Source organism: Octopus sinensis, linkage group LG2 (genome assembly GCF_006345805.1).
Source record: "Octopus sinensis linkage group LG2, ASM634580v1, whole genome shotgun sequence".
NCBI lineage: Eukaryota > Metazoa > Mollusca > Cephalopoda > Octopoda > Octopodidae > Octopus > Octopus sinensis.
Genome location: NC_042998.1, coordinates 56840646 through 56854268, shown reverse-complemented (window position 1 = coordinate 56854268; position 13623 = coordinate 56840646). Strand labels below are relative to the sequence as shown.

The 13623-nt window shown below is 37.2% G+C and overlaps 1 protein-coding gene across 3 annotated transcripts in view; it reads left to right on the top strand.

Annotated features, from left to right (window-relative positions):
• LOC115231256 overlaps positions 1 to 13623 on the top strand; it is a 145475-nt gene that overhangs the window by 79763 nt on the left and 52089 nt on the right. For all 3 annotated transcript variants that reach the window (XR_005003879.1, XR_005003880.1, XM_029801319.2), the window contains exons 2-3: positions 3282 to 3437; positions 10047 to 10198. Coding sequence is in view for 1 of the 3 variants with exons in the window: in XM_029801319.2 (XP_029657179.1) it covers positions 3282 to 3437; positions 10047 to 10198 (308 nt within the window). In the remaining 2 variants the exon portion in view is untranslated. The remainder of the gene's footprint in view (positions 1 to 3281; positions 3438 to 10046; positions 10199 to 13623) is intronic.

Sequence of the window (13623 nt, the reverse complement as noted above, 5' to 3'; positions counted from 1 at the left end):
GATGTAATCGACTTAATCCCTTTGTCTATCCGTGTTTGTCCCCTCTATGTTTAGCCCCTTGTGAGCAATAAAGAAATATATACTGTATGAAATAAGCAAAGAACCGCATTCGCGATTCGGAGTCAACAGGTACAATATGTGTTTGTAGGATTAGAAAGTGGGCGATCATCATGTTATACACCAGTCTCTTTGTCAGATATTGTACCAGGAACTAGAATCCATCATTCCTGGAGTGGTTTTATTAGTCCGTCTCATCTAACATTTAACTGTCAACAATATCGTTCCCATATTCATTGCGTGTCAAGATCCTATGCATGTATGTACATATATATGTGTGTGTGTGTGTGTGTGTGTGTGTGTGTGGTGTGTGTGTGTGTGTGTGCATATATTCATGTGTAAACAGTAACAGAGGGAAACGTGCATATGTGCGTAAGTGTGTTATGTATTTGTGTTTACAGGAGTTCAAAGGTATCAGTAAAAATATAGAGCTGTTTGATTATCGTGACACTCCGTCGGTTACGACGACGAGGGTTCCAGTTGATCCGATCAGCTAAGCAGCTTGCTCGTGAAATTAGCGTGCAAGTGGCTGAGCACTCTACAGACACGTGTACCTTTAACGTAGTTCTCAGGGAGATTCAGAGTGACAAATAATGTGACAAGGCTGGCCCTTTGAAATACAGGTACAACAGAAACAGGAAGAAAGAGTGAGAGAAAGTTGTGGTGAAAGAGTACAGCAGGGTTCGCCACCAACCCCTGCCGGAGCCTCATGAAGCTTTAGGTGTTTTCGCTCAATAAACACTCACAACGTCCGGTCTGGGAATCGAAACAGCGAACCTACGACCACGAGTCCGCTGCCCTAACCACTGGAGCATTGCAACTCCGCTTCAAATAAAATCAAGCAAGTCAGGGAAATGAACACTGGACGAAGAATAACGGAAATACTGCAGGTCATAGAATCTAATGAACTATCACTGATAAATATTTACCGCTGAATATTTACCAACAAAATGGCCTTCACGTAATATTAATTTCGAATCGCGTCAATACATTAATGAATTGTAAACTCAGAGGAGGGTTTCGGTCAATAATTATTTAATCATTCATCTTATAAGCACATAAAAGTTCTCAAAAAATTTAATCAAATACTGTTCTACATTAAGTCAGATCTCACTCAATCAACATACATTCTATGTTGGCTTGTAAACTAACTCTGGGCTTTATTTAAGATTAAAAAAAAAAAACAGAAATATGTTGTAAATCAATGCTTTACTTTTGCGGCAATCTAGGGCTCTATATTCAGTTATCTAGCTCCAAGCCATCTTTGATTGAGCAGACACATGATTCAAGTGTGTGTGTGTGTTGTGTGTGTGTGTGTGTGTGTGTGTGTGCATATATTCATGTGTAAACAGTAACAGAGGGAAACGTGCATATGTGCGTAAGTGTGTTATGTATTTGTGTTTACAGGAGTTCAAAGGTATCAGTAAAAATATAGAGCTGTTTGATTATCGTGACACTCCGTCGGTTACGACGACGAGGGTTCCAGTTGATCCGATCAGCTAAGCAGCTTGCTCGTGAAATTAGCGTGCAAGTGGCTGAGCACTCTACAGACACGTGTACCTTTAACGTAGTTCTCAGGGAGATTCAGAGTGACAAAGAATGTGACAAGGCTGGCCCTTTGAAATACAGGTACAACAGAAACAGGAAGAAAGAGTGAGAGAAAGTTGTGGTGAAAGAGTACAGCAGGGTTCGCCACCAACCCCTGCCGGAGCCTCATGAAGCTTTAGGTGTTTTCGCTCAATAAACACTCACAACGTCCGGTCTGGGAATCGAAACAGCGAACCTACGACCACGAGTCCGCTGCCCTAACCACTGGAGCATTGCAACTCCGCTTCAAATAAAATCAAGCAAGTCAGGGAAATGAACACTGGACGAAGAATAACGGAAATACTGCAGGCCATAGAATCTAATGAACTATCACTGATAAATATTTACCGCTGAATATTTACCAACAAAATGGCCTTCACGTAATATTAATTTCGAATCGCGTCAATACATTAATGAATTGTAAACTCAGAGGAGGGTTTCGGTCAATAATTATTTAATCATTCATCTTATAAGCACATAAAAGTTCTCAAAAAATTTAATCAAATACTGTTCTACATTAAGTCAGATCTCACTCAATCAACATACATTCTATGTTGGCTTGTAAACTAACTCTGGGCTTTATTTAAGATTAAAAAAAAAAAACAGAAATATGTTGTAAATCAATGCTTTACTTTTGCGGCAATCTAGGGCTCTATATTCAGTTATCTAGCTCCAAGCCATCTTTGATTGAGCAGACACATGATTCAAGTGTGTGTGTGTGTGTGGAGAGAGTGTGTCTATACGTATGTAAGTGTGTCTGAAAGCGTGACAGACAGAGAGTGTGTGCTCGGAGTGTTACAGAGGGAAGAGAATAGTAAAAGAATGGACTAAAAAAAATAGTAGGAATTTGTATCTTTCATCTTTGCAATTAGGTTACAAACTTCCTTTTTAAATGTTGCTATATAATATTTCGCGCTTTAAGGCGGCGAGCTGGCAGAAACGTTAGCACGCCGGGCGAAATGCTTAACGGTATTTCGACTGCCGTTACGTTCTGAGTTTAAATTCCGCCGAAGTCGACTTTGCCTTTCATCCTTTCAGGGTCGATTAAATAAGTACCAGTTACGCACAGGGGTCGATATAATCGATTTAATCCCTTTGTCTGTCCTTGTTTGTCCTCTCTGTGTTTAGCCCCTTGTAGGTAGTAAAGAAATAAGTATTTCGTCTGCCGTTACGTTCTGAGTTCAAATTCCGCCGAGGTCGACTTTGTCTTTCATCCTTTCAAGGTCGATTAAATAAGTACCAGTTACGCACTGGGGTCGATGTAATCGACTTAATCCGTTTGTCTGTCCTTCTTTGTCCCCTCTATGTTTAGCCCCTTGTGGGCAATAAAGAAATATATATAATATTTCACGCTTTACCCCTCCGTGTCAATGACATTAGTATAAATAATATTCTCAAGAAAATGGGCGTATTGCTAAGCCATGGGTTGATTTTCTTGCGTACCACATCAGATTTTGCTTCCGAAATACTTTTAATTTGGACCATATTATCAAATGTCCTCTCCTCGTTTTTATCGATTCTGTTTTCGATGTCATTTGAAGGACAATTTAAAAGTCCAATATTTCTTTTACAAAAGTTTACTCTTGTTTGTGATAACGTCAAAAAGTAATCATTTTTCTCGTATTGTCTTTTTTCAGCAAAAACTCAGACGTTCTGTGGATTTGAGGATGAGTCTATATGTGGCTTTGAGCAAGATAATGGTACAGATTTCTTTGATTGGTCGCGGAGTAAAGGTGCAACTCCATCTACAGGAACAGGCCCTGAAAATGATCATACATGCGAATCTCCAAACGGTAAATAATTCATTTTATTGAACGTTTAACAAATAAAACATACTGGCATAAACGAACGTGTAATTTTTGATAAATGTTGTAACATGTAAATATTTTTGTATACACACTACAAATGAACGTGTGTGCATCTATGTGTGTGTGTGTGTGTGTGTGTGTGTATTCAAATGCCGCTTTGATTGTTTTTTTACTTTTATCCTTCTTAGTTTAATAAATAAAAGAAGTAACTTTTATACTGAGGTCGATTCAACCTACTATTTAATGTTACTTCGGTCCACTCTGCCTTAAATGAGTGACCCTGTGACCCTGGCGTTCCGTTCGGTGGGGAGAGGAGATGTTACGATCTAGGGATCTATGTTACTTATACGGCATGTACCTACTTGTACTTGTGGCGACATTCACCCTGGCGGGTTGAGTCGGCTTCTTCCACCACCCTCGAGGCATTGTATTCATCATTGAGAATTCATGGAAGAAGTTTCGTGGGAATATGTGGATTTGACAAGCGGTCCCTAACAATCCCGCATGTAGAGACGCAGGGGCAGAACGACCGAGGAGCCGCCGATTGCCGAAACAGACACTACAAGAATTTTCACCAGAGCCCCGTCTGCCGGGTTGAGGCCCTAATACCACGCGGAATCAGACCAATCCGCCTTGGGTGGCCTTACCAGGAACCGAAGTTCCCGACGGCATAGCTCTGACACTACTTATTGCCAGCGTCCCCACCACGGTGAGGAGGGGATGGACTCTGGGGACGCATGGACTTTGGGGACGGCATGGGAGCCGGATAAATGGCTATATGAGTCCTAGGACTCAGGACAGTAATGTCCAATTGTCTATTGGATAGCCATAGGGTTTCGATCAACTATTTGACACAACTTGCAGAGAACCGATATAAATACGATTCAGTGTTTAATTCCTTTTCTCTATCATCCGAATTCAAAACCTACCTAAATAATTTTTCTTCTCATCCTTCTCAGGTGTCAATAGAGTTACGTATAAATGATATGCTGATGATGAATTCAGTTACTTCCAAGATGTTGATTTGTACTGAATTGAGGAGGTCAATATGTTTACTCACACTCTTAGTTGTGAGTGAGAAATCATAGAGTTAATTGATAAATATTTGGTAGATGTATGCATATCCTGGTTTTAATTTGATTGGAAATATTACATGTCACTCATTGGGTGATAATTTCGTGAGAAAGCTGATCAGCGTAACGTTCAATTGTTTCTTGTGTAAAATACACAAATTTGGTGCTAAGAAATAAAAATGCTCTTTCAATTAACCGAGCTAGTATCAAGCGCGGTCGATCAAATGGAAAAGGATATACTCCTGCTGAGCCAAGTCTACCTTTTGAATTCAATTTCCGGTTGCTTACCGCTTGCAGAGTAAAGATGAAGGAGATTAGTAGCTGGTCAGCTAAGGACATGATCTGGTTTCGATTACCAACAGGAACAGTTTCCTGTACATCAAAAATTGCCCTCGTGAAAGGCATTAACGTTGAGACATATCTCTTCTCTTATCCTCTGAAAGAAAATTTTTTTGTTTTGTTCTTTTTTAAGGCAGATGCCAAAACGGTAGCGCGCCGGGAAAATGCCTTATGATATTTAGCTATGAATAGGGTTACGTTGTAGGTTCAAATGTGCATTAAGACAGCGAAATAACGGAGTCGTTGGAGCGACGGATTGAGTACCATGTGGTGTTTGTTCTGACTGTCTACGCTCTGAATTCAAATCTTGCCAAGTATCAATTCAGAATGAAGGATTGGTTAGCAGAACAGTAAGAACTAGATACCTTGTGGTATTTGTTCCTTTTCTTCGCGTTCTGAGTTAGCACCATCACCTGAGTACATTACATATCGTCGGTGCCTTTAGCAGAGCCCATTCTGTGGTACACATTTTGGTCAAGCCTTTGGTTTGAAGACATCTTCCTCTCTCCCATCCATACACGCACACACACACACACATACACACACATACCTGTCTTAGAGTGCTTGTAAAGTCTCATTATAAGCACTACCTTCTTTCAGAAGGGTAATTAAATAATTTACACCTGGAACAGGTTTGTTAGTGATTATCATCCTTCCATGTTGAGCAAAATGTATGTAGGCGCAGGCATGGTTGTGTGGTTAAGAAGATTGCTTCGAAACCACGTGGTTTCGGGTTCAATTCTACTTATTGGGTAAGCGTCTTCTACTAAAGGCCCACACCGATCAGTGTCTTGTGAGTGAGTCTGGTTGATAGGGTATGTTTGGAAGCTCGTTATCTATATGTATGTGTGTGAGAGTGTGGTGGAGTGAGAGAGATATAGTGTGTGTGTGTGTGCGCGCGCGCGCGCATGTGTGTGCGCGTGTATGTGTACTTGAGTTTTTCCCCATCATCGCATGACAACCGATGTTGGTTTACGTCCCCATGGTTTAGTGGTTCGACAAAAGAGAAGAAAAAATCTGTACTAGACTAAAAGGAAAATTAGTACTGGGTCGATTTATTCGACTAAACTTTTCAAGCCGTTGCTCCAGCTTGGCAGCAATCAAATGACTGAAACAAGTAAAAAGATAAAAGATAAGCATAAGTTAAGAATTGAGTTCAATTTATTCGACGGCTTCTCTTCTGCATACATTTGCAGGCTTGTGACAAATGCTGAAAATCGATATCGATAGATTACAAATATAACATGATTATAGAAACAATAAACATCTTAGCATATTTAATTTTCTCTATGTATTAAGTTCAACTCCATTTGTGTCAGCTTTACATTTTATCACTGCGGATCGATAAAATAAGAGCCAGTAATACAATCAGGTTGAGTCAATCGATAACATCCGTCCTTCTTTATTAAGAGAAAAAGAATTTTTGATTACGTCAAAAGAATTCAATACAATTTAACATTATTTCATACTCTAAGGATCTTATTTTCAACAAATTTGTTTTATTCTTTTCGTTGGCAAGAAAGAAATTAAAATCATGCAAAGACTCAACAGGCAATATTTTAGAAACAGTAAAAAAAAGCAGAAATATTGAAATTTATTAAAACTATATCAAACAAATTTTGAAAAATAGAATAGCTATTCTGTTTCAAATAACAGAAAAATTGAATGAAAAGGTTAAAAATGGCGTCTTCGAAAAGTATATAAATATATAAAATAACATTCTTGTGGTTTTAATGAAGAAGTAAAAATTAACACTGTAATTTGCATCACTGAATAAACTGCAATGATGTGAAAGTTTTCGCCCGAAGGAAGACCAGGTTTTTTTGCCGAGTACTAGCGTTTGTTTATAAAGATTAAATAGACACAGAATACTCGTGAAAATAATAAGCATAATAATTTCTAACATTAATATAGTGGTTTGTAATAGTAATAATAATAATAATAATAATAATAATAATAATAATAATGCCAATGAGGTAAATCCGAGGCGTGGTTATTGCTAGTTGAATAATAATATAATAATAATAATAATAATAATAATAATAATAATAATAATAATAATAATAATAATAATAATATAATAACAACAATAATAATAATAAATAATAATAGCAACAATAACGGCAACGAAAAAATCAGCAGCATAACCATCAATAATGAAGCAATCTAAAATTTAAATTAAGAGAAGCTTCTGCCTTCTGCAATGCAAATTCCCATTAATTCCTTATTCGTTAGCCCAAAAACAATCATCCTTAAATCATTTGATATCTCTCTCTCTCTCTCTCTCTCTCTCTCTCTCGCTCTTTCTCTTTCTCTCACTCTCTCTCTCTCTCTCTCTATTTCTCTCTCTCTCTCTCTCTCTCTCTCTGTATATATATGTGTGTGTGTGTCTGTATATGTATATATATATATATATTATATATATATATATGTATGTATGTATGTATGTATGTATGTATATATATATATATGTGTGTGTATATATATATATATATAATATATTATATATATATATATATATATATATATATATATATATATATCAACAATCAAGGAACGGCCATAATAGGCCATTCACCCACTAGAAATAACAGCCAAAGCTTCAACCGCAAATAAAAATCAATTCCGTAAACAGGAGAAAATTTAAAAAAACATTTACCCTGTAATTTCTTATACGATGCACCGTTTCATCTGCTGTTTAATGGTAAACTAACCTGATTAAATTAAATCAGGCCAATCTTCCATAGGCCCTCAGATTCTTCAGTAAGAAATAGCCACAAGTCGGAACAGATATTTTCACGAGGCATTTCCGACCCTGCCAAGGTAATATCTGACCTAAAATTTTCAAATCATCGCACTCGCGCCAAATTATCGGCAGCAAATAAATATAAGCCGTCGATTCCATTACGGAATTAACCATAAAATTCATAATTAATCAATATAGGGTGGCAAAAAAAATTTTGTAGAATTTTTTTGCCACCAGCGGCCTATATATATATATATATATAGAGAGAGAGAGAGAGAGAGGGGTAGAAAATAACTACATGCGTTCAATCACATCTCTTCGTCGGGGCATCATTGAGAACACTTCATCTTTTTGTAGTACACCTTGAGGCAAGTCAGCATGACAAAGCTATTCCTCTCCAAGCTAAAAGTATGGAAGGACATGAGATTTACCCGTTAACTGAAACACTTGTCAGTTATACAGCCCAGAACAACACCGCCTTCTGCCTCAAATAAGCACCTTTTATGATGGTGATTTGCTGTACTTTCCTATATGCTAATTTACAGTTTAGTAGAGCATTGGATCTTTTAACGGCGCTGTAAATTTACTGCTCTTTCGTCAGTACCCTTATCTACCTTACACAATCAACTCAGTTGAATTTCATATGACACAAAGTTAATTGAATATGTAATATGCTATACAATTGAGTATTAGTTACGCTATACAGCACTGTATTAGTAATTAGTATATGTTATAAAATAACATGTATTTAGGTTATTTCCACGCATAAAGCATTTAACCTTGCTGTTGAATAGTACAATAGTTATTGCCACAAACGAAGTGACGTTTTAAAGCAGCTGATTCTCTTCAAGCTTTCTTGCGTTTCAGTCATAAACGTGAAGGCGCATGGTTTATTTGTTAGGGTATTCGGTTCCCGATCGTAAGGTTGTGAGCTTGTTTCCTGGTGGCGCGTTTCGTCCTTGAGCAAGACACTTTGTTTCACGTTGCTCCAGTCCACTCAGCTGACAAAAATGAGTTGTACCCGTTGTTCAAAAGAGCCAGCCTTGTCACATTCTGTGTCACGCTGAATATTCCTGACAACTACGTTATGAGTACACGCGTTTGTGGAGCGCTCAGCCACTTGCACGTGAATATCACAACACACAGTTCTGTTGATTGGATCAACTGGGATACACGCCATCATAACTGAAGGATGCAGTTTACGGAAGGTGTATACAATTACTATAAAACAAACAATTACATGTGTGAGTGGGAATAATTTAATTTATACTGTAAAATTTATAGGCGCAGAAGTGGCTGTGTGGTAAGTAGCTTGCTAACCAACCACATGGTTCCGGGTTCAGTCCCACTGCGTGGCATCTTGGGCAAGTGTCTTCCGACCAATGCCTTGTGAGTGGATTTGGTAGATGGAAACTGAAAGAAGCCTGTCGTATATATGTATATATATATATGTGTGTGTGTTTGTGTGTCTGTGTTTGTCTCCCTAGCATTGCTTGACAACCAATGCTGGTGTGTTTACGTCCCCGTCACTTAGCGGTTCGGCAAAAGAGACCGATAGAATAAGTACTGGGCTTACAAAGAGTAAGTCCCGGGGTCGATTTGCTCGACTAAAGGCGGTGCTCCAGCATGGCCGCAGTCAAATGACTGAAACAAGTAAAAGAGTAAAGAGTAAAGAGTAAGAGTAAAATACAATATAATGGGCAAATTATATTTATAATATTAAATGTAAATCCGAATGATTAACATTACAGTTTGAAATTTAAAATTGGGTCGAGGTTTTTAAAACAATGTGCTCCACTTAGCCGTAAGTATACATCATGTTTGGATACAGCTCTGAAAAAAAGTAGAATGAAAGGGCAAGGCTACATAACTGAGGTTTCGCTAGCATACAGCAGAAGACTTGAAACGTAATAAGCCTTAGAATTATAGCTGAGTGATTTCATTTCTTACACCAGAAATTTCCGACTAGAGGCAGATAGGTTCGTTCTCGCTAATGCTAACATTTGTAACAGAATTTAATAACTGGTCATGAAGATCTTTGACACTTTTTAAAGGACTAATATTTATATCCAATGCGGCAAGTACCGTGTATTAGCAGAAAGCGGTTGGTGAGGTGCCTAGGGACATGCATGACTCCCTGTTGATGTTAGTAACCTTTAAGTACAGCTTTACTTCTCTGAGGAATATAATATCTCATAAATGTATTCCTTTCTACAGGAAAACGATATTTTCAATGATGACCAGTCGACATATGAAAAGTTATACGAGACGTTTATGCTCTTTGTTTGATGTATCGTATCAGGCAGCTCTAAATCTTTCCAATGTATACCCACCAGGAGTAAAAATTAGTTGGATCACTATTCTAGCTCCTCATTCTTTCCATCCTATGAATTGGTTATTATGAATTGTTAATATCTATTTCTCTTTTTCATTTAGGGCATTTCATGTTCATCGAAGCCTCAGCTAAAGGACGTGGACACAGAGCCATTCTCAAATCACCAATTTACAGAGCCTTCAACGAACAATGCGTTCAATTCTTTTATCATATGTATGGCAATCATATTGGTACTCTTAACGTTTTCACACAGGTTTGTTATTACTAACTATTTCGTTATACGGTGTTTATATTCTTTTTACATTTTGTTTTGCGAGTGAAAACACTATTGAATTACTGTACAATTAATTATTTTGATTAATGTTTAATATGATTAGCGTGGCGGAGGCGGTAAAGCGTCCTTTTAAAACGCCTTACAGTATTTCGTGAAGTTTTTCCACATATGAGCTGAAATCCCGTCAGAATCGATTTTGTCTTTCATCGTTCCAGAGTCTGTAACAATAATACAAAGGAAGCTCGAAAACCGATTAAATCCCCCCCAACGTATGACGATGTGCCAATGAAAAGCCGTAAAAGATTGAGAGAATAATAACTGTGAGGTGCTATCTGCAATATATGAACAGCTTTGCCAAATTCATAAGTGTTTCGTAATCCTGCAGTGATGAGTTCTAGCCCCCACCCCAATCATCAACACTCTTCTGTTTCTGGACGAGTCAGATAGTCCTGCACTTTCTGCAACTCACCTAGATATCTGAAATAAGGATCAGTCTCTTTTCTGGAAAGTTAACACCGACAGAATATCGTATTATCCAGTCTTCAGTTTATTGTTCATTCGTTTATCACTACAGAAACCGAAATCGACCCTTGGCAATGTAGATCTTTAAGATTTTGAAAAGAACGGTTTATAATTCATACGGTAAGCTCCGTATCGTACGACTAACTCCCAAATCACAAGGTGAAACAGATGAATATCCTTGTAGAGATTCTTTTTAATGAGATTCAAGCTTTAGCGGTGTGATCGAAGATCCATAGCTATAACGGAGGTAAGAAATATGGCAGCAGATTTTGTTCGTTGAGGTTTTCTCCCGGTTTTACGTGTATGTGAGCTGATGATAGTGCATTATTCTTATCTCGCACAGTTGTGCTGCTTTTACACAACTATCTTAGACCAGTTCAAGAAAAACATTTAGTTGACTTACAAAAAGACGTGATGGTGCTTCTTCAGTGCCTCTTAGTTGGTCATGAGCATATACCTTGATCACGGTACCAACCACATTCTTTTATTAGTATAATTAGCTTTATACATGAGTTATGAAATGAACCTCAGTTCTACAAGCTAACGAAAGGCTGATCAGTTTTACAGAGCTGTTCTAGCGTTACTTCGAGTGTAATAAACTGTTTTATCTTGTGACACCTATATTTACCGAGAAGCAGAGTAGATGTCTTGTCCATGGACACATCAGTTAGTCGTTTTGTACTCTACTGATTTCGTTATCTACACTTCTCAGTTACTTAATAATGGATCTTCGATTTTAACTGTATCTTCAAACTGAACTGGCAAAACCTGCGTGGATGTATTGCCAGTGGTCTATAGTATTTGCTCTAGCTTCATTTATTGTGGTAGAATTATTCATGATAGCTCACACACACACTTCTTCATCAAAACGTGGTTATAATTCAAATAAAGAGGGAGATGAATAGTAGAAATCGTGATGTACAGAAGTCTTTCATTTTGTCTTTCTACGTTGTGAATTCAAATCATAATACGCTCAAAAAATTACTTGATGTGCATTACATTCATTTGATCAACTCTAAGCCTTCTCCTCCCTCCCCATCCCTGCATACACACGCGCGCGCGCAAAACTGCCTGTACGCAGAGTAGGATCTTAACTGCAATCTGGAGATTGAAGGGTATTCTCTCCGCTAACACCTATTTGTCCTTTTCATAAAACAGAGCCTTTGGGGTCTAGTAAAACTATACAATATTTCAGAGAAAATTCAATCTTTAGTCAGTTATGAATAGCTCAGCTCTCCTTTCATGTAATTCCATTACATCCTTCTCGTATTATAAGAAGAAAAATTTCAAAGAAACCAGTAACTTGAACAAGAGTGTCAAACCTTACGAAACATCGAACTTTCTCTCTAAGGCTAAGTAAAATTCATGACACTTAAGAAAATGAGATCTTTTAAATTTATAAAGAATAAAAAGTTTTGAATGGTACAACAATGCACTATAATATAGACAATGGTCGATTTACCTGTTGTAATTGAGTCATCCATAGTCTGATATGATATTACGGAATAATATTCCTTCTTCAGATATTCTTAGATGGAAAGTTGTTAAATATTGCACCGTGAATTACTATGAAATAAATAAGCCGAGATGCTTAACAGAGCTTATGCAGTAAACTATAGCCAAGGAGACTTGCTAATAGAGGCGAAACTTCCACAACAAAAGTGATGCATTTTCCTTTGTTCGTTGATACTTTACAACTAGGTTGTTGGTCTTTTGGAAGCAAATCATTATGAAAATAAATGATAACTATTTTCCTGAAGGCATAGATCTCTGCCTAGATCTACTTTTAAAAGAGAAACAATCTTATCCACTTCTTTTATTTGTCTTGAAATTATAGGAAAATGGAATAACATTAGGATGATTCAAAGACAAAGATTTTGAAAAGCTGAGTTTATTTTTGCTACTATGTTTTGTTTACCAGACTTGAACTAGCAGACCATCTTTTCGTATATATGAGACTACATTTTTCCAATGTATCTTTCCTTTTTTGAAGATTTGAAGATCTGGGTCGGTGTTTCAGAGATATTTAACTGCTATTTCCTGAAGACCAGGCGTCCATTTAAACGGTCCCTCGCTGACTCCAAAGTAGTTGTCAATTCTGAACCCCTGTCTTTATAGCCTTTTTACATTTACAGAATTAGGAGGTATTTCATTGCAAGAAGAGAAGGACCTTTGGATATGAACATATTTTTAATACGAATTTATAAATACATGCCACCATTCTATATATCTTGGCTTGAACCATTCGTTATATTTCCTATGTTAGTTAAAGGAATTGAAGCAGTTCCCATAACGCTTATCGAACAATCTAGATGCTCCGCTGACTCACGAGGGTCACGAAGTTACATATATCTGTTCCCAACTCCATAGATATGTAAAACAATTAGTGAAAACATGGAACATATTACTGAGCCATGCTCAGACACGAGCGACAGTTATGCTGCTTTTTCTTCTTTTTTTTCCTTTTTTATGTCCCAGCCACAATGCTTGTTAATGCTAGAATATCGAGAAGAAAATAATATAGACTACAAAAAATATTCAGAATAGCAAATTCGGCGAATTATTATTCCTGGCAAAGGACTCAAAAATACTATTTGGAAAATCCTAATCTTAGTAATGATTTCCGATAAAAGCCAAAAATAATCGTTTTGTCTTCAAATGAAAAAGAAATCTGTCACTTGTAAATATTACTAAGTTAACTTGGGAGGATGTTATTTATGTAGCGTTTTGGTGCGACATGTAATGATAATGAGCAGCGAATAAATTTCAAGGCAAGTTGCTGATATAACAAAATATGTATTTCTACTTTACTTTCAGTATCTCTCTTTTGCTTTCTCTTTGTCGCTACGTTATACATGCTCACATTTATTTCCAGGTGTGTC